This window comes from Stigmatopora argus, chromosome 1 (assembly GCF_051989625.1).
Source record: "Stigmatopora argus isolate UIUO_Sarg chromosome 1, RoL_Sarg_1.0, whole genome shotgun sequence".
Classification (NCBI taxonomy): Eukaryota; Metazoa; Chordata; class Actinopteri; order Syngnathiformes; family Syngnathidae; genus Stigmatopora; species Stigmatopora argus.
In genome coordinates this window covers 9,490,429-9,510,765 of record NC_135387.1, presented here as the reverse complement: position 1 = coordinate 9,510,765, position 20,337 = coordinate 9,490,429, and the positions used below count along the sequence as shown (strand labels likewise).

General features: G+C 40.4%; 1 protein-coding gene across 4 annotated transcripts in view; it reads left to right on the top strand.

The window, feature by feature from the left end:
- The window catches only part of LOC144069312 (receptor tyrosine-protein kinase erbB-4-like), a 161,008-nt gene that overhangs the window by 128,541 nt on the left and 12,130 nt on the right, over window positions 1–20,337 (top strand). For 2 of the 4 annotated variants that reach the window (XM_077594698.1, XM_077594607.1), the window contains exons 21-27: window positions 9,518–9,679; window positions 10,844–10,919; window positions 11,091–11,237; window positions 12,797–12,894; window positions 12,979–13,149; window positions 14,231–14,513; window positions 15,510–20,058. In XM_077594698.1, coding sequence (XP_077450824.1) covers window positions 9,518–9,679; window positions 10,844–10,919; window positions 11,091–11,237; window positions 12,797–12,894; window positions 12,979–13,149; window positions 14,231–14,513; window positions 15,510–16,321 — 1,749 coding nt within the window. In that variant the 3' untranslated portion in view covers window positions 16,322–20,058. Of the gene's footprint in view, window positions 1–9,517; window positions 9,680–10,843; window positions 10,920–11,090; window positions 11,238–12,796; window positions 12,895–12,978; window positions 13,150–14,230; window positions 14,514–15,509; window positions 20,059–20,337 lie in introns of those variants that run through there. The other 2 variants (XM_077594778.1, XR_013298537.1) reach the window with 2 other exon arrangements.

Below are 20,337 nucleotides of genomic sequence, written 5' to 3'. Positions count from 1 at the left end.
GCAGACAGCTAATCCCTGCACATCTTGCACACCTAGCACAAAGAGAAAATCTGACAAAATTCTCCCACTTTATCAGCCAAGACTGCTGAGATTGATTTTGGCGTCTTTGTTGGATCGGACATGTCAGTTTTCCCGATTCAGAGATGAGAGGATGGGTTTGATGAGGTCTGTGTGGGATGGCTTAACCCTTCACTCGTCCCACAACAAATGAACTAAGTGCCTGAAGAGCAGGTTACTTAAGCAGGTACTTACTGCTATAATTGGATTCGATTGTGGCTGCTATGATGGGGGAATAGTAAGATAGTGAGACACTAGAGCGCTTGATTGCAGCTCATTTTTGTGACTTGTGCTTGAAGCTATCCTTTACTGCTTGATTAAATAGACATAAATGACTTTTTTTTAACAAATTAGATAAACCCTCCAACTGAATGAGTATAGCTCTTTTTTTCTTTTTCCCTTTGGAAAGCCATTGACATTTTAACAAATAAGTTAAGTGACTAAAACACACCGTATACGCTGTTATTCGTTCATCTTGCCTGTTACAATATGTACCAAACACCCACTAATCTATTTTTCGACAATATCTCTTATCCTTTTCATCCATTCATTTTCTGAACCGCTTTACCCTCACTAGGGTCGCGGGGGGTGCTGGAGCCTATCCCAGCTGACTTCGGGCCAGAGGCGGGGGAAATGCTTGTACTGTCATAGAATATCAGTAGACCCTTTTCAAGATATACAAGATTTTCAAAGGATACGGGTTGAGCTCACATTTTCAACAGCAAAGCAATTGTTTTTCCTGGTGAAAGATCATATCATTGCACGCACCCTTCCTCTTCCCCATCACCCTGAGCCAGCACCATGACAACTGCACAAACACCAGCAGTATGTGGGCTGTGACCCAGGCAGGTAACCGCTGTGCCGCAAATAGATTGGCCACGGCCCGTCGCCAGGCACTGACTCTCTATCACTGAGTGTTTTGGGCATTGAGATAATGGCTGTCATTAATCTACAGCCACACTCAGGGCTGCCTTGCCGCCACACTTGCACGCACTCACACACTGACTGACACTTGCATTAACACTCACACACGTATAATGTGGCTCTACTCGGCTACTTTCAATTCTTTAATTCATTCATTCGTTCTTTTCTCACCTGTAAACACACCTTCTGTTCCCCCCACTGAGTCCTGCTGCTCTTTTTAAAAGAAGTCACAAGCTGCCCTTTAAACATCAAGCGAAATAGACTTTCCAGTATCAAGGATACGTGTGATTGTGTGGCTGTGTTCCTTAATTCCTAAAATTGAACCAAACCATCAGTCATTATCTGATGTTCTTGTCTGTTTCATAATTCACATTGTTTTGGATAATGAAGGGAAGAATTAGGTTCCCCAAAATACCAGGTTATTCATTGTTTCGTAATGATTCTTGCAAAAATGTGTTTCATTAGCACATCATAGCAGGAATGTACAGTACATGAAAGAGGTGGAATTAGACTAAAACACATTGGGATTGGCAATCTTTATGGTGTATAAGAAAAATTGCTTTTGACACATGAGCATGTGCGCACATGTCGATCCCGCTTTTACGTTGCCCTCTAACAGAAGGTGACTGCTGATTTGGTGGGAAGAAAAATATTCTTATGTATTATTTTCCTCAATCTGGCAGAGCAGAACTCATGTTGAGTAAATCTAAATTGTCACATCATTGCTTATGCGGATTCCCATTAATATTTTACCACAATGTAGTGTTGTACTACACTGGGCTCGCCTCAGAGAAGGTCAATATTTGGCACCATCATTAGCCCTGTCAATCAGCAAAATACCACCCAGAACGTGACAGCTCTGCTTGACAAGGGGGTGATGGCGGGAGTTTCCTGCAGGGCATGTTGTGCATGTCAGGTAGCCACATGGAGTGTTCTCAATAATTTTGCCACACTTGCATGACCTTAATGAAGACAGTCAAGACCCTTTAACCTATCACATGATCACAGAACATTTAATTTCACACTGTACCATCAAAAACAGGTGTCTCAAACATGTGGCCCAGAGTCTGCTGACACAGTATTTTGGAGTCCCCTTGCTTAAGATCAGAAGTTTTGTGTTATAGCACTTCTTAAGTATTTTTCCAGAGTTAATTTATTGGGTGTGTTCATGTTTTTTTAATGTTTTTTTCTTTTTTACATTTTATAAAATATTCACAATTCACCCTCCAATAACTCAGCCTCATGACAATCTGGCCGGTGTGTTAACAAGTCATCCAAAGTGAGTTAGCAAACGAGTCACTTGGTTGCGGTGTAGCCCTGAAGGGACACTAGGTGTGTGTGGAGAGGAGGGTAGGGGTTGAGCCAGGGTCAGGCAGTCGGTAGCAAAGCGATTCTTTTTGTCCTGCAAGTGTTGCATGCTCAGATCAATGCGAACAGGCGTGTTGTCTTGGTGAAGTAGCCATGAGCTCACCCGGCTCAACTTTCGTCTCTTCTTGTGCACTAGACAATGCAAATGGATGATGCCCTTCATCCTGTAGAATAGGATTCAAATGACTTTGGACTCTTTTTTGAGCTTTGGTGATGTATGTATCTTCCCCTGAAAGTTCTGACATTTGGTCTGCAGGTCACACTCAAACATTCCATGACTCATTACTGTTGGTGACTTTGGCGACAAAGCCCTTCTCGCTTCATAAATGATCCTGCTCATTCATTGATGATGTGATACAGAGTTTACTGTTTGTATATAACATCTAGAAAATAAATTCACTGCCGGAGGATTGTTGAACTCAAATTTAAGGGGATTTTTTGCAGCAACTTACCACCACATTGAGAAGCAAAACTAGTCATTTGCAAAAAATAAAAAATTCTGAAGACCTGTGGCCGAGTGGTTGTGTGTCGGGCTCACAGTTCTAGAGTCAAGGGTTCATTCCCAGTTGGGTCCTCACTGTGAGGAGTTTGCATGTTCTCCCCGGGCTTGCGTGGGTTTTTCTGGCTACTCCCACAAACATGCAGGCTCGGCTGGTTGAACACTGTAAATTGCTCCTAGGTATGAGTGTGACCCTGAATGGTTGTCTGTCTTCTTGGGCCCCTCCATTGGCTGGCCACCAATTCAGGGTGTTTACTGTTTTGTACCCTTAGTTGGTTAGGCTAAGCTCCAGCATCTCCTGTGACCCTTAAGAGGTTAAGCTGTTCAGAAAATGAATGAATGAATAGAGAACAGACATTAGCTCTATGGCTCCCATAACTATATTATGTTCATTTACTAGTCATTATGAAGAGAAGTGTGTCCATACAATTGATTATGTAAAATGGGCTTGTTATTGTATAAACAGCAATAAGATATTGACTCTAACTGTTTTTCTTTACACAGCATATATGTAGATACAGAACATGTACGTGAATGAACATAAATATGACTTAATGAGTTAGTTCAGGGTATCTGTTTTGCATTCTGGAAGCTATAAATAAATGATTCTGTGCGTAAGCTATTGACGCTGAATGATGAAGGTACTTGTTGTTGTTTGACTGGAAGTCAAACTGATTACTTAAGTGATAAGCAGAGTCCGTTTATATAACGGCGGTATGAGTAATTGCTCAATGGGTCTGAGGTGTAAGCGGGAAATTACTAACTGTATCTGTTTTAATTCCGAAAAAAATAGGCTTTGCATTAAATCAAATCACTGAGAGCTAAATTAATTGTGTACACTTTGACAATTTATGGTAGAGTAACTATCTCCTTGATTGGTTAAAACATTACAATGGATTTGCATTAATTCCCTTTAATGCTTCACACTATTTATAGCAAAAGCTGACAAGGGGCCAAACAGTGGTGAGCTATATACGGTGATTAGTTTTCCCTGGACTTCATTTCAGTGCACCTTCATAATTCTTTCCATTTCTGCATACGCATTCTCCTTAGCAAACAGTACGAGCTGTGTCATAGGCATCGGGATATGCACGAGAACACAGAGGTCCCTAAGAGTACGCGTGTCCCTGCTGATGCAACAAAATGAGGGAAGTGGGCTCAGGGAGAGGTGATGGGGAGAGCGGGCAGAGAAGGGATAAGCCTCCTGGGTCTTTCTAATTATCTGTAAGGATCAGCAGTGCTCAAGGATGCGTAAGGGGAGGGATTTGACTGCCAGATCCACTGGGTAAGAATGCCTGATTGGATCGGTCACCTCTCTCCCTACACAGCCATTACCGATGGTGCCTGTAGCCGAGGCTCATTAGACACAGGGCTATGCGTGCATGCAGATGAATGGCGGAGGCTGAATTTTTAGACATTCCCCGAAGAAAAGAAATATTTATGAGCTCAGTGTTAGGTAAAATTGTTGCATCCCTTCTTGTAAACTTTAGTAAACAGCCACTAGTGTGCCACCACCGTGGCTTACTGGTAACTGAAATAAGTTGAGGCTTGTAAGTACGGACTCTCCCAAAATGCATAATGACAAGACACAAATCCTAAGGGAGCACTCCAAAACCTGAGACAGATGGAGCAGTTTACCCGTGAGGTGTAGGCCAAAATACAAATAACAGATGTGCAAGTCTCATTAAAAGACGGTTAAACCAATCCTTCATGACAGTGATTCCCTCAAAAGGTTAAACAACAAAACATTGAGTTGCTTTTTACTGTTATTTTGCCATCATCCTTTTTTAGTACATTTTGTTTCACAAGCTGAAAGTTAAGCAAACTGAACCAGAATAGCACTAGCATTTAAGGTCATGCATCCAGTTTTGTTCCGACTGCTTCCGCGTGGACAGTTTAACCATTGAGGTTTCTTCTGAAACAGACAGCACTTGACTGGAATCAACTGATTACACTTTTTAGACTCCGGATCAATGAAAATGTATTACTTGGAATGAGAACCTGCAACCACTACGGACGGCACTTGAGACCATTTTGGATACTTGTGATCTAGATCATAATGGCTTGGGAGCCACATGTGGCTCTGTTGATGGATGCATATGGCTCTCTGCTGGTGAGAGAGCTGAGTCCCGAACGCACCAATAGGAACATCATGTCAGCACTGAGGCGCCATGCCGACACCACCTCTAGCGCCACTTTAATCTTTTTTTTTTTCATTAGACTCTTATGCATGCATTCTCTGATTGATTAACAACCGCATAGCAATGTTGCCAAAATAATTGAGACACTTTTTGTACTTTAAACTTAATGGAATGACATAAAAATGCACACATTTTCATGTATTTTTACTTTTAAATTTTGAGTATAGCTCTCAAGGAATAAGATTTAAAAATATGAATTGTTTTTGGCTCTCTGTCAAAAAGGGTACCGACCCCTGATCCAATATTTCCAATAAGATCAGTCTATTTTGGAACAATCTTTAAATTACTGATTGACACTGAAACACTTCTTCCCTAAATCACTAGTGACATCACTAAAGATTTCGACAACAATCGTACATTAAACGCGGCACAAATGTCAAGCCGCAATCATAATGTTGCAGATCCACTTTACCACAACGTAGTAGCACACCAAAATGATGTTTAATGACTAGTTTAGTTAGTTTGTTTAATTACTAGTTTCTGGATACATTGTTTTTAAATCCACCACAAAAAAGGACCAATGCTTGGAATATTTCAGTGGCATTTAAGCAATACTTAGCTTGATTAAATAACTTTTTAACACTATATATGTGTAGGCTTTCAGTAGATTTCTACCTAAAAAGACACTCCCCCATTGTATTGTATGTGTTTGATTTCTTTAATAAAATATAAAAATAAAACATAAACTTTCAACTGCTTAATACTTCAAGTTCATGCATTCATTTTCAACACCTCCTATCCTTGGCAAAAACATGAATGGGATGTGTTCGCCATTTAGACAACTTGTAATTTAATACTACTTATCTATAATTAGTCAATTTTGTTCCATTATCTGTCCCCGAGGATGTTGTGAGGGATTTAGGGATTTTTGGGGACCCTATGAAAAAAATGTGACTATGGACCTTCCATGTCTAAACTTTTAAATTAATTGCTTTCCTACGCTCTTGGCCCCGCTCTCTCAATGGAATGTAGACTCGTCATCACTCGCCCCTTGAGCCAAGCACATATGGTGGATGTAATCTACAAAACGGAAACATAGCTCATCTTGTCTCACAGTGAAAATTAGCCACTGTGATTAAGAATTATCACCTCTCAGTGTCACAGAAAGCAGGAGACAAATTACAAGCATTACTAAGAAGGGTGAACGCGACCTGATGGTGCTTAGACAAGGCCAATGAAGAGCGTCCTCCTTCCCTGAGCACAGGCTGTTTAGCTGTCGGTGAATTCCGTCATTTGCGTCATCACCCCTGGTGGCTATCTGCGTCCTCAAGGGATCCGACTGAAGTTCTGTTAATTAATGCTCGGATAGAATGTTTCTGATTGGCCATCAAAGGCAATTTATCAGGCAATTGTTTGAACAATGACATAGATTTTTTTGTCTTCAGTGTTGTTTAAGGAATTAGCTTTTTTTGTGCTCACTGATATTGTAGGTCTATTGCACATAATCATTATTTTCAATGGTTTGATGTTGATGAAATGTTAAAAAATACAAATAGATTAGATTAAACTTTATTCATTCCGTACTCAGGAAAATCAAAATGGACATTTGGACAATAAATATCACCATTATTGAACACTCTTAAATGGTGAGGAGGCGAGAAGATTTTTGTGTTCGTGTGTGTTGGTGGCATGTTTTTTTTCTTGAATTGGTATGGTATTTCTCCTATCGACTAAGGCACCAGCACTCAAAGTGTTTATGCCCCCTGAGTGGATTATCGAACATTCATGTTAAAAAAATTAAAAAACAAACAAACTTTAAAAGCTTTTGATGAATGGGTAGGATGACATTGACTCAAGAAAATATACTCAAACTGCGCATAATATGTGCAGTTTTATTCATTCATTCATTTTCCGTACCCCGTATCCTCGCAGGGTTACGGGGGTTGCTGGAGCCTATCCCAGTGGACTTAGGGAGAAAGACTTGCTACATCCTAGACTGGTCGCCAGACAACCATTCGCACGCCCAATCATACCACCAAGCGGAGAGGTGGCAAATACGATGAATCTTTCGTAGTTATTTAGTAAATTATACCGACACCACAGCAATTTTCTAAACTTATTTTCCTCCTATTGTCATCTGTAAATGGCTCTCAAATGCTTTTAAAATCTCATATGTACATATTTAATAACATGATTTGCAATATAATTAGGATTACTTGTTTCCCTACGGTTGTGTTGCATACGAAGTGCTCAGCACATGACGAACGACCACCTGGGCCACCTGGGCGGTCCCATTGTGCGCGTTGCTTATCGCTCTGGTTCCAGTTGCCGGCGTGCAGACAGCCTCATATTGCTCACATTGTTTAAGTTTGCAATAGGGGGAAGAGGCTCGAGGGGAGAAGGATGGGGAAATGAGCCTCATCTCCTGATATGAAACGAAGCATCCTGCCTTTCATGGATACTGTAGGTATAGCCATGCATCAAAGGGTATTTTCATCATAAACCTCATGTTGCCTGGCAAAAGTGATCGTATAAAATAAGTTTTGCAAGTTAATTTCTCAGCAATTTTGCAGCAATGTGGCTTCTGATCATGGGCCAAAACCATTCATCTACTCTACTCACTATAAGCATCCCAACTTCACAGCATTTATCTTGGCAAAGACGGAGAGTACAAACTTGATTTTCTTTTATTAACAAAAACTTCACTAAAATAACCATGATTCAAAACTCAGGAAAAGGTAACTACGAGCAAAACTAAACTTACTAGGGTAAACACGAGGCGCACAATGAGACTTGGACATGAGCATAGCAAATGCATGCTCCTGACCGAGAGGAATGTACCCTGTGTGCCCTATTTTCTAGACTATTCGTTCCACTTTTTTCTTATTTTTGCTGAGCCTGCCTGTGCTTTTTTGTTGTCCTCTATTTTAATACTATTACATTAAAGTATAATGATTAATATTCTCATCTCATCTCATTTTCTGAACCGCTGCATCCTCATTAGGGTCGTGGGGGGTGCTGGAGCCCAGCTGTCTCTGGGCCAGAGGCGGGGGACACCCTGAATCGGTGGTCAGCCGAGCCCATACCCATACCTAGGGGCAATTTAGAGTGTCCAATCAGCCTAAGTCTAATTAATTAAAACTACAATATATATTGTTAAATAACAAATTAATTTAAGCTAAGTTTGAGCTTGTAAGGAAACTTATAGAGAATGAACATTCCCATTTAATGTGCCTTCATTTGGTTACATGCTCAGGAATGATCCATTTCGGCATTTAGAGGTTGTGACAGTGTCTGCGGGATGTTCATTTGTGTCGCCCCTCTTCATCCACCATTGGGACGTTGCTGTTTATAACAGGGAGTGGTTGAAAGTTAATTGGCTCCTTGAGCTGCCGTATATTGTGTTGTCAGTGCGATGGCCTCCCCTCATTGCCCCATCGCGTCCAGTCGAAGTGTATTAATGCACTGTGTGGCCCATTGATTCCTAATTCCTCACAATGTCTGCATTGGGAATAAATATTGGCGGCAATGTCGTCTTACAGCTTATTGTAATAAACATGGCTATTGATCGTCTGACTGAGCTTCCTTTGCGTAATGTATTTTAAATCTACTCTCAGTAATAGGAGCACAGTGTGGCAAAGAAAAGGCTACGTAACTGTGAGGCTCCGAATAGGAAATGTTGTGCAAGTCAGCCGCAAACGGTGAAATATATTGTATAGGTGGTCCCTGTCAGTGTAACTGTCTTGGCGAGGCCGGTCAAATGATGGATGGGGGCTCATCTAGCGGCGGGCCAGCCGTCCATCGATTTTTATCCTCGCATTTTTCCTGGGGAGGAGTCAGCGGGAGCTTGCTTCCCACGTCGGGCATCTCAGCACAATACGGCTTGACATCTGTGCACGCTGATCCCATCTTTTGCCCATCAGTCATGAATCTCCTGTGCCAATGGAGGAATAGTTGACTATTGTCTGAAGAGCACAATAAGTGTCTCACTCCTCCCGCTTTCACACAGGTGTTTTTATTGATCCTCCTGTAAAGTGGCGTCAACTTGTTTAACATCTTAGCTCAAATGCTTCTACTGACATCGCTTGGCTGCCCTTGTCTGATTTTTTTTTTTTTAGCCATGAACACAGCGCATGTATTACATGCCCATTTACCCGTCAGCAATAATGTGTGGGGTTGTTCGGGCTAAAAAAGGGGCCTTGTGTGCCCCTCCAGCCCATTGAGCAATAAATGGAGGCCACAAATCTGAGTCGCTTCTGTCCATCCAATCTTTCTCTTTTCTGCTTTGAACAATCTTTGCCTTGTGAGTGACATCTTTCATTAAAAAGTGCACCTGTTGTTCTTGCTGATTCATTATGAACATGTATAAGAGTCGCACTTATTGAATAGAGTGAATCTCATTATCCAACTACGGGTATGTTTAGAATTAGCCACAGTTAATTAATAAAATAATTTCAATTTAGGTATGTTATTAGATGACTACTTTCCCCATCAGATGATTTTTTTTTTAAATTCTTCTTTTACTCAGGGAATGATGTACCTGGAAGAAAGGCGACTGGTCCACAGAGATTTGGCTGCCCGGAATGTACTGGTGAAGTCACCCAATCACATAAAGATCACGGACTTCGGCCTGGCACGGCTGCTGGACGCTGATGAGAAGGAGTACAACGCAGACGGGGGCAAGGTCAGTGTAAGTCTGTTGCGCTTGCTTTTTTCTATACTTTTCTACACATATTAGGTCACATACAAAATGTTTGACAAAGGAGGAAAATATATTGCTGGTAGAAGTAAAAATTGAAATTGTTGTTCTTGACTGAGGAAATGAGCCTCACAGAAAGAAACATTGGTATAATAAAAGACAAAAAGAATCCAATTGTTGAAGTGATCCACTGAGATTTATTCAAGTGATGCAAGTTATTTATTTGGAAAAACAAAAACATAACAAGGGAAAAAAATCGACTTCATCTAATTAGAACAGAAAATTTCATTCTGTGTGCAGAAAAGCTTGACTCCTTGCCATTTCTCATGTGGGGAGGTTTTTTCCTGTACCTGATTACCGTATTTTCCGAAATATAGGTCACACTTTTTCTCATAGTTTTGTTGAAAAAAAAGTTATGTTAACAGATGCTTATTTAGCTTGTTGTCCTCCATTTTACTATTACCACTTTAACCTATGTTTTTCTTGGTTTTTGATCAAATAAAATATAGGAATCCACCAAAATGTGACTTATACTCTGTTGTAACTTACATTTTTTTTATCCCTCTTCATCGTGTATTCTTTGGCTCATGCGATTTAGACTTAGGTTGCTCTTGTAGTCAAAAGAGTACAGTAATCCATGACATTTTGCATCCTTGTATCAGAAAATATTCTGGAAATCATTTAAACTTGACACTCTGTTTAGCTGTTAAGAAGCTAGATCAGTGGTGCATTGATTACACAAATAATAAATGTGTTAATCTTTCAGCATGAGATTTTGCATTAGCCAAAACTAACTCGTGTGGTAACTGGCAATTGTTTATGCTAGTGTAATTGCAGACTTGTTCTTCTTATTTGTAAGGTCTTATTTTTTGGCTGTTGTAGAAAGAAACAACATCTGTAAAGATTTTGTGCAAGAAATGACTAATGCCTTTTCATTTAGCACCTGAAAAAACAGGCACAATTTACAATTTTCAGGTGATAATAATCGCTCACTGCACTTGGGTAAAATTGAGAAAACAGTTATTACGTCCATAACTCATAAATAGCCACTTAAAAGATGGGGCAGATGTTGCAAAAGCAGTTGTGATAAAGTGCAATTCAGGTGAAAGCAACAAAATATACTATACTTTTTCAAATTTCTCTTTCCCTCCTCAGATGCCTGTTAAATGGATGGCTCTTGAGTGCATCCACTACAGGAAGTTCACTCATCAGAGCGATGTGTGGAGTTATGGTGAGTGCAAGGAGACTAAAGGGACTATTCATCTGTATGCACGTCAGTTTTCCGTATGCTCGCCCCTGTGGGTGCAATAACCCTGAAATCCTGTTTGTGGGCTTTTTGTTGTTTGTATTTGCATTTTCACTGTTTTGTTGGTGAGCATTTTCTTGCCCTTGCATCCATCAGGAGTGACCATCTGGGAGTTAATGACATTTGGAGGAAAACCGTATGACGGCATCTCAACTCGGGAGATCCCAGACATATTGGAAAAAGGAGAACGCCTGCCCCAGCCGCCCATTTGTACTATCGATGTCTACATGGTCATGGTTAAATGTAAGAAGAAAAAAAACATGTCCACTCGAATGCAGTATTTTAAAATGTTAGGAGTAGACAGTCACAGTTTAAACTGAATCAAGTGTATCTCATCTGTTTCCTCACAAGTGTAAGGTAGCAGTGAGAAATGTACCAATTTTGAGAGGTGTTTTCACATAATTTAGTGAGACTCTATTCCCATAAACTGGAATGTGGATTAAAAAAATATTTTTAGCGTTTATGCTGTCTAAACTGGAACAGTCACTCAACACTTCAAAACTCGAGTCTTTTGGACCGATTGTTCAACTTTAATTTGTGTGCAGGTTGGATTTAAACCAAGTGGATGGTTAAGTTATCTTGAAAGGAGAAAAATGAAAAAAGTCAGCCGATGCAATAAAATTTATCAGAGTCCATATTTTCCTTACCATTCTAACTTATTTTGTTTTCAATTTGGAGTAAAAACTCCAATATTTATTTCATCAAAACCATTCATTGCTTATTTGGAACCAAATTGTCCCACGGCTTAGTTTAGAACACGGAACATGGTGTTCATTGCTTCAAAATCATTTGCTAGCCCAGATTCCAGTTTGACAGACATTTACAAAAGCCAGTCCAAGTTTAGGCCACCGCCAGCTATCAGCAGCTTGGCCATGCCTCACAAAGATTTCACTTGGTGATCGCCAAACTCAATAATAGTGGAGTGACTTTTCTCTTGGCTGCAATTACCTGATGTGAACTTTCTCTCCAATGGCTATTCTTACACTTACAAAACAATAGAAAAAAAATGATGCCACTGTCAAAGCTTGAGATCAAAATGTTCCTAGGATTCAAATGCTAATACAATTCAAATGTCATGATATCTAATATTTATTCATCAAATGTAAAAGCAAGCAGCACCAATGTCTTTTGACAGCTCAGAAGCTGTGTTGCCCTGCGGCCATTTAGCCTTACAGCTGTGCCAATGGACTCCTACCTTTTCCCTTTCTGCCTGTGGAGAATAAAAAAAATAATGAAATTATGTAAAACACGTCAGAGCCCATTTTATCATGAGGTCAAAGGGATTCACTTAACTTCAAAAGATCTGGTCCACATTTAGTATTCATTATCTGATAGATTTCCTTCGGGTGGATCTGTTACATCTGACCTCAGTCTGATTTGAAATTAAACAATTGGGTTAATCTGCCAAGCACCCTGGACCTCACTTTCCACTTCAACACTGCCATAGATGTATCTATGATGCAACCAATGTAGTCAGCAACTGTGTCTATGCTTTCTCCCTAATGAGAACGGACACACCACCTGGACTTACCCTTCACCTTCGGGCTTTTGCTTTGTGTAAAACAGCTGTGGCCTCATGGAAGGGAAAGTGGACCGAACACCCACCCCACAAAACCTGCTTCTCTCTTACCTAATAGCTACTTTGAATTGCACTTGAGCATGCCATGGCCTGGCAGACTGGCAATTCTGGCAAAGAGCAGATGGGCTGCCACCAACCCAAATGTGCAGCCCATTTGGTGTTGGATTAAGACAACAGACAATGTCACACGTCGTCATTCTGGTTCCACATTTGTTCTTTCCAGGCTGGATGATTGATGCCGACAGTAGGCCGAAATTTAAGGAGCTGGCTGCTGAGTTCTGCAGGATGGCGCGGGACCCACAACGATACCTAGTCATCCAAGTAGGTTTACATCTAAAAATCCCACACAGAATTCGATAATCAATTCTGGAATCATCCTCGTTTTTGTTTTGTTTTGTTTTTCAGGGAGACGATCGAATGAAGCTGCCCAGTCCCAACGATAGCAAGTTCTTTCAGAGCCTTCTGGATGAGGAGGACCTGGATGATCTGATGGATGCTGAAGAGTACCTGGTACCTCGTGGTTTTGACGCAGCTCATCCATCATGTCCAGCAAGACCTTGTGTCGACTCGAACAGGGTAAGCATCCCCTCAAATGTCAGAAGCCTGCTTTACAATCTTTTTACTCCAAGACAACAGTCAACTGACTAAGAGTGAGCACATTCTTTAAAAGTGTGAAGCCTGCTTTAGATTCTTTGTTATCTTTGACTACATAGTATGAATATAAATGTAGCCCAGCGAATTAAAAAAGAACCCACCCAATCTGTCAACACTGCTGCACCTCTCACACCACGTTTTTGCTGAAACTAGTAAAGCCTTTTCAGTCTCACCATCCTACTTGAAATGAGAAAAGTCTCATATTTCTGGAGCAACAATGAAAAGTTAGTATTATTGTGCGTGGGTCTTATTTCTTTTGCCATCATGTTGTATTTTCCACATATGTCTATAGCAATATTTATGCAACCGCTTTGTCTTCAGTCATAATCATCCCCACCACCCATTCCGCAGAACAGTTTGGAACCACTGACCTAGACTAGTCGTGCAAAATTAGCCATAGTTCAGTAATGAAATGTGATATGATAGTGATTCTGAAACAATTCTCTAAGGAACAAGGCTGGCTAGGTTCAAAGAGGAGGCGAACGTGCAGGACTGATATTGTTTCCTTCTTTGTTGTTTTGTTTGTAGCAGTACTTCTTGTAATTACTGCTGTACCACGTGCAGTTGGCTCGAGTCCAGGGGAGTGGGCCAGGGTTAGATAGCCTCCAGCAAGCTAACAGACCTCCACAAGAAACCCTGTGCCCCACATGTCATGTTTTGTTTTCTTGTAGGCTTTTTGCTTCTTTTCCCTGGCTCAGGTGTGTGAATCTTTGCACCTCCTGCCTGCCCCTTACTGTTCCCTAAGGCTGATGAGTACACTCACAGAACTTTTCACAGAATTTCACTTAGAACTGCCGACTGTGTGGGTTAATGTGACACAGTTCTAACTGTGGTCTTTTTTGTTTTTGCATTGTGAAATATTGTAGATCCATTGAATGGTTGAATTACATAATTCTCAGTTTGGAATATTTCTTTTTTTTTCGTAGCTTTTCAGGATATGAAATAAATGGTGTACTAATTAATACATTTCTCCTACATTTATCCTTCATCATGTCTTATACAGAACAAGTTTGGCTATAGAGAAGGAGGGTCAAAGCTTCCAGAGGGTCCTTTGTCAGCAGCCAAGGCCAGTGTAAAACAGGATGCCACCGGGAGCCAAGGATCCATCATGGAGGACCAGTGCTGTAATGGGAACTTACCTAAGAAGAGTCTGAGCCAGACGGGCGGCGAAGACAGTGGGGGACAGAGATATAGCGCTGACCCCACCATCTTCCTTGGGGAGAGGACCACCAGGGATGAGGATGAGGATGGATACATGACACCCATGAAAGACAAGAGCTCTTCAGGTACTGAAATGAAAAACACACAGAGAGGATAACAGTTTAGTCTTGGCATCAAGAAGTGACACTCCGAATCTAAAAAAAACCAATAATAAAGTGTGGTATAAAAAAAAGATACAAGCCTTGGAAATATGCAACTTCATTATAGGATGTACAGTCCAGACATTAAACTTCAAAACAGAAACAGACATCAATGGCAGTTGCTCTCAAGTTTATGAATCAAAGGATGACTGATAACACACTGAGGGCTTTAGTTTGTGAAAGAAATAAGTATTTTGTGTAATATCCAGGGTGAATTCAGGAAACTTTTAATAGCTGAAGATAATCTGTCAAAATAGTGTACATCTTTACCCAGCAGACTGTACTGTAAAGGTGATCTTCTGGATAGGTAAATTCATCCTTTTTATTTCAATGCAGCGATTAACACTATTTGACGCTATTGCATATTACCTACCCTCTGATCATAATTCATCCCTTCCACCCTGCTTTGACGCTGATGCCTTTGATTTTTGAGCTTCTGAAAATATAACAAGGCCTGAAGCAAAATGCATCTGATGCTATGTCAAGGAGCGGAAGAGTGGGCAAAATCAATAGGTTTCACACCCCTCTATAATAGCGCTTGGAAGCAGCGAAGAGAGGTCGTTTGTTGGCATTTCAGCTCCCAGCAGATGGAGTTATCAGTGCCAAAGAAGTTCTGGCAAGTTGCCTGTCTGGTCCTGAGTGGCTCCCATTATCACCATTATTATGTCCCCTTCCATCTTCTTTGCTCATTAGCAAGTGACCTATCCCTCTCTTTCTTTGCTTGTGTTTCCCTCGCGTTCTCTCTCACACTTACTTACTCTTACTCTCCGTCTCTCTCTATCTCTGTATTGCGAGTACTCATTCCTCTAATCTTCTTTTTCCGTATTTCCCTAGTTCTTATTTCTGACAGTTTACCTGCTTTTACTTTCATAAACTCCTCCTTTATTTCTTCCCTTCCTTTTTTTCTGATATGTGCTACAGAATACCTGAATCCGATTGAGGAAAACCCATTTGTTTCCCGACATAAAAATGGGGAGATCCATGCGTTGGACAACCCAGGCTACCACAGTACACCCAACAGTCAGCCCAAAGGGGAGGACGAATACATCAACGAGCCCCTCTACTTCAACACCTTCCATAGCGCCGCAGAGACACTGCGAAGAAACGGTCTGCCTCTTCCCTCTCAGGCTCCCTCTTCCATCTCAGTCAGCACCTCAGGGTCCCACTTCCCGCTTAACATCCAGACCACCCTGCCCCACTACCCTCTCCCCACAGCTCATCTTACTCCATCTGGTATTTCCTGCCACCATGGTACGCTGGCCCACATCCTCCACGCCCACCACACCGTCAAACCTGCAGGACAAGCTGGCGTTCCCAGTGGTGTTTCCACCGGTCAAAGCCAAACAGGAACTACTGCTCTGGCTTCAGTGTGCCAGTCAGGTGTACCATCTACTTCAGCCCCCGTTGGGCACGGCAGCCTGCCAGTCTACCAGAGCCACACAGCCTTGCAGCCTGCCAGCTTGCTGAAGCACGGTGGGCAGACAGCAGGTAAAGCCGCCGGGAAGAAGCTGAAGGTAACCTTTGACAATCCGGAATACTGGCAGCACAGCTTGCCATCCAAACCATCTGACGGCACCCAAAGTGGGTCTGCCAATATTAAGCTCTTCTACAAGCAGAACGGACACATACGGCCAGCAGTAGCTGAAAACCCTGAGTACATGACGGAGTTTTCCCTGAAATCTGGCCCAGTTCTGCCGCCTCCTCCCTATAGGCAAAGAAATACTGTGGTCTAAATTTTGTGTGACTCCCGCCTCTTTGAACCTCTCCAGTTCTCCCACCAGAGCACCACAGACTTCTCCCCTTCCTGTTGAAGACAGTAGCAACAACAGAACCAAACCAAGCAGACCAATAAAAAATACAATTCTCTCCTGTAGATAGAGACTTGGCTTTTAGAAACAGAAACAGTGGAGGAAGTATCATGCTTTCATGGTCATTTCCTCCAAAACATCTAGTGTCTGAACCCACTGCCATCAATTCTGTGTCAATTGGAATATTGTAACAACAACTTCATTTTTTCTTTCCCCCCAATATTTATGAATACATATACAATAACTCATTTATGAAGGACTCTAAAACCTTTTTTACATGGTGAGAGTAAGGAGAAAGTATAGACAAATGGAAGAAAAAAAGTCTGAAAGCTGATCGATCAACATTCATATTTTTGTGTGTAGTATTTATGACGATGTAGATTGTTTCAACAGAGAAGTGGAAGTTTTTGTTGACGTTTACACATATTTCCGCCAAAACGGAGAGGCCAGCTGCTGCCTTTTCTTTTCAAACCATTCATAAAGCAATGGTAGAGTGAAGCAAGTTTCAAAGATATTTTTAGTCTTCGTCAGTATTGGAAATTCAGGAGTAAATTTTACATTGTGATAGTAGCGATAAATTGGGCAACGAAAATGACCTATTTACTAGTGCTTACTAGTACAGTTATATATTTTAAAATCTGTCAAGACAAGACAATGAATAAACAACTCAGGCGGGCTACTCTAAAGCACTACACTATATTTCTACATAAAAGATTCTTGGTCATAAATTCTTAACTGGTAGAGGGAGGATTTTTTTTCTTCGGTGCTTTTTGGGCCGTTGGATTATATGTATTAACTAAATAATACATGCAAGGTAACTCCACCAAGTTTCTTTACAAAATCCAGCCAGAAGTGGAAAATACTAATTTGCAAGGTTGTGCTTTTAAGTAAAATCTATAGAATACTACTATAAATATATTATATATACAGCAAAATACAACAGAGCTCACAATAATGCAAAAGAGAAAGCGTAGATTAAGAGTTATATTTTAAAGTTTGAGAAATTCTTTTAAGGAACTCCATAAATATACAAATATATTTTAGTAATATATAAATCATGTTGCCCATAAAATTTCCTCATACATTGCATTATCACAATGGTTATGACGATATTTTGACATGACATCATCTAAGTAAAAGCCAAGTTTTTGAAAAGTTTCCTGTATAAACAAGGTAAAAAAAAAGTCCATTCCAACAAAGAAAAACATTGTTGGATTACCTAAATAGATGGTTTTACCACTTTGTTAAAAAGAAGAAGAAAAACATTTTACATACATAAACCAACTACTTCCCCTTCCACTCTGATCTAAACTTTTCATCACTATGTGCACATTCTCTTTTCTTTTTTCACAACATTTCCATGAGACCTGGTTTTAATCTTTGATTTTTTTAAACATACATACATACAGTACCTTAAGAACAGAACATTTCACTGTTTTGATGCATTTAAATTTAAACAGTGTTGTGTTTGACGCCCTCCTAAATCCAGTTAATGATGTGTCCGTGGGCAAGCCAACACTCAATAGTGCTCCATCTTATATCCATTAAATATTCGTTCTTCTGCCAAATCATTCAGATCATATTTCAAAGATATGTCTCGCCTGCCAAATAATGCTGTTTTATTACATCCCCTTTTAATGATTACCTTTGCCCCTGAATCAGTTTATCATCCAACTGTTTATCAGATGTTTTGTTTGTTTTGTTTTCCAAAAATATTTATTCCCTGCTTATTTAAAATGTTTGTGCGTGAAGCACTTTAATCAAATGTGCGGGTGCCGGGTGGAAATATTTTCCTGAAATATCTAACTTGTTTATCAGTTCGTTCACCACATCAGAACTAAGAGCATTAGAGAAGATCAGTGACACTACATCGGCCAAGAGTTCATGAAGGAATCACTTTAGGGGGTTGATCAGATTCAAGAATTTCTTCTGTTGAAACTGTGTGCACGTGCGTGCCTACGTGTATATGTATTTGTTCCAAAGAGGATAGTCGTAATCTTTCTTTGATGGTGTCATGATTATTTAATGGAGGAGTATTTTGTAATCCCTTTTAGAGCTGCAACTCATTGAATTGGAGACAGTATTTAATGTCGAGTGTGAAATATTTATAGCGTATTTGAGCTTGTTTACGCGGTGCAATGGAAGTAACTGTCAAACGTGGGTTTCAAGGAAAGAGAAAAAGGGACGCTAGTGATAAAAAGGCACATCTATGTATGTTTGCCCCAAATCGTGGTGCAATGGGGATGTTTTGAATCAAGAGTGAAACTGGGGACACAGCTGGCCTCAGTTCTCCCCCTGTGCAGTCTTGGAAACTTCATCTTCTTAAAGTAACCACAGCTCGTCGTAGAAGCAATACTTTCCTCCGTGCAGTGGTCTTTTCCAGACATGTTTTACTTCATTACCAGACCGACCTTCTAGTACCATTGCCAACACGCATCCGTAGTGTGCTGTTTACGCCGTATAATCCCCTTTGGTGATTCCTATATATTATGTGATCTCCTTCCATGTTTCCCTTGATTTGCTTTTACGTCGTGTGATCCCCAGCCATGTTTTTTATTTATTTATTTTGTATTCTTTTTAAGTGAGCAGAGGGTCTTTCATGCGGTTTCCATCTCTTTCTTCCATTACATCATGTGGTCGTATTTCATGTCTCATTGGCCAAATGTGGTCATCTTCCCCATATACTTACATTTAATTGTGATCCCTTCCCTTCTCATATCTTAATAATATTGGATGTGCCTCAATGTTTCCTTCATTACTTCTTTTTTTATTTATCCTTCACACCATTGGTTCTCTTTACTTATGTGCCAAGGTGTAGATAGATCCATGTGCAAACCTAAACTACAAAATTAACTTTATATCTTCAATGACATTAAGTCCTCTCTAGTATGTTCAATGAAATTGCTCATACAAACCGAAAATCCTGATTTCTTGCCACCTATACTGTATTTATATAATGTTGATGGCTATGTCGTTTGGAGTGTTTTTTTCAAGGTGTATTTTAGTTGGATACTGCTCATTATTTAATGTTTGTTTGTTTGTCTAAACAGTAAATGCACAAATCACTGCTGTTGAGTTATTTTCCCGGTTTAAAAAAAAAGACCTGTACAGAATCTTTGGGGTATCTAACGCACTTCAAATGTGAATAGTATTTTTATAAATGCACTGAAATAATGATGGATCTTTGTAAATAGAGGTTGTTGCTTTGGAGTTATCAACTGTTTTGCCCTTCTAAAGTTTTCACCTGCTTATATCTATTGTACACATGAAAAAGCCAACAGTCCTACACATTTTCTTTGTGAAATTACCTTTTGGGGATTGTATTAATGTGCTTGATAATCCTTTCTTGTGAGTGGGGTTTCACCCCTTGGCACCATCCTACTAAAGTGGTGGGCTGCCATTGAGCTCCCATAAGCAAGTCCCACATCTTCCTATTTTGAATAGGCCAGCACAACCTGTTTTCTCTTCTGCATGCTTCAAATTGGGGCAGAGTTAAGAGAGGCCTTTGCCAGTAACTTAGCTTTGTCCCTTTATTCTCTCTCTGTTCTTTGCAGACCATACCCAAAGCTTTGTATCATAAAACTACGGTTCCTCATGTTTGCTACATGAATCTGTCTAAAGTATATTTTTAATTTAATATGAATAAAGATGGATTCTGTAAAGGTTGTGAAGAATTTCACATTTGGCAAAAGAAGTGCACTAAGACAACGCCGCAGATCCGCAATTCTGAATCTTCAGCAGCGATTCATCTCGGTCGGGGTTGCACTTGAATCCTCAAGCCCGATGCAGCATTTCCGCGCTATACACGCTACCCCGCTGAGTGCAAATAGAGCAGAAAATGAAAGTATGCAATCAAGCTAACCGCTTTAATAATCAAATTTAGCAGATGGTGTCTTTAATTAAGAGCACCTCAAATGATGTCGGATACATCCTGACCCAAC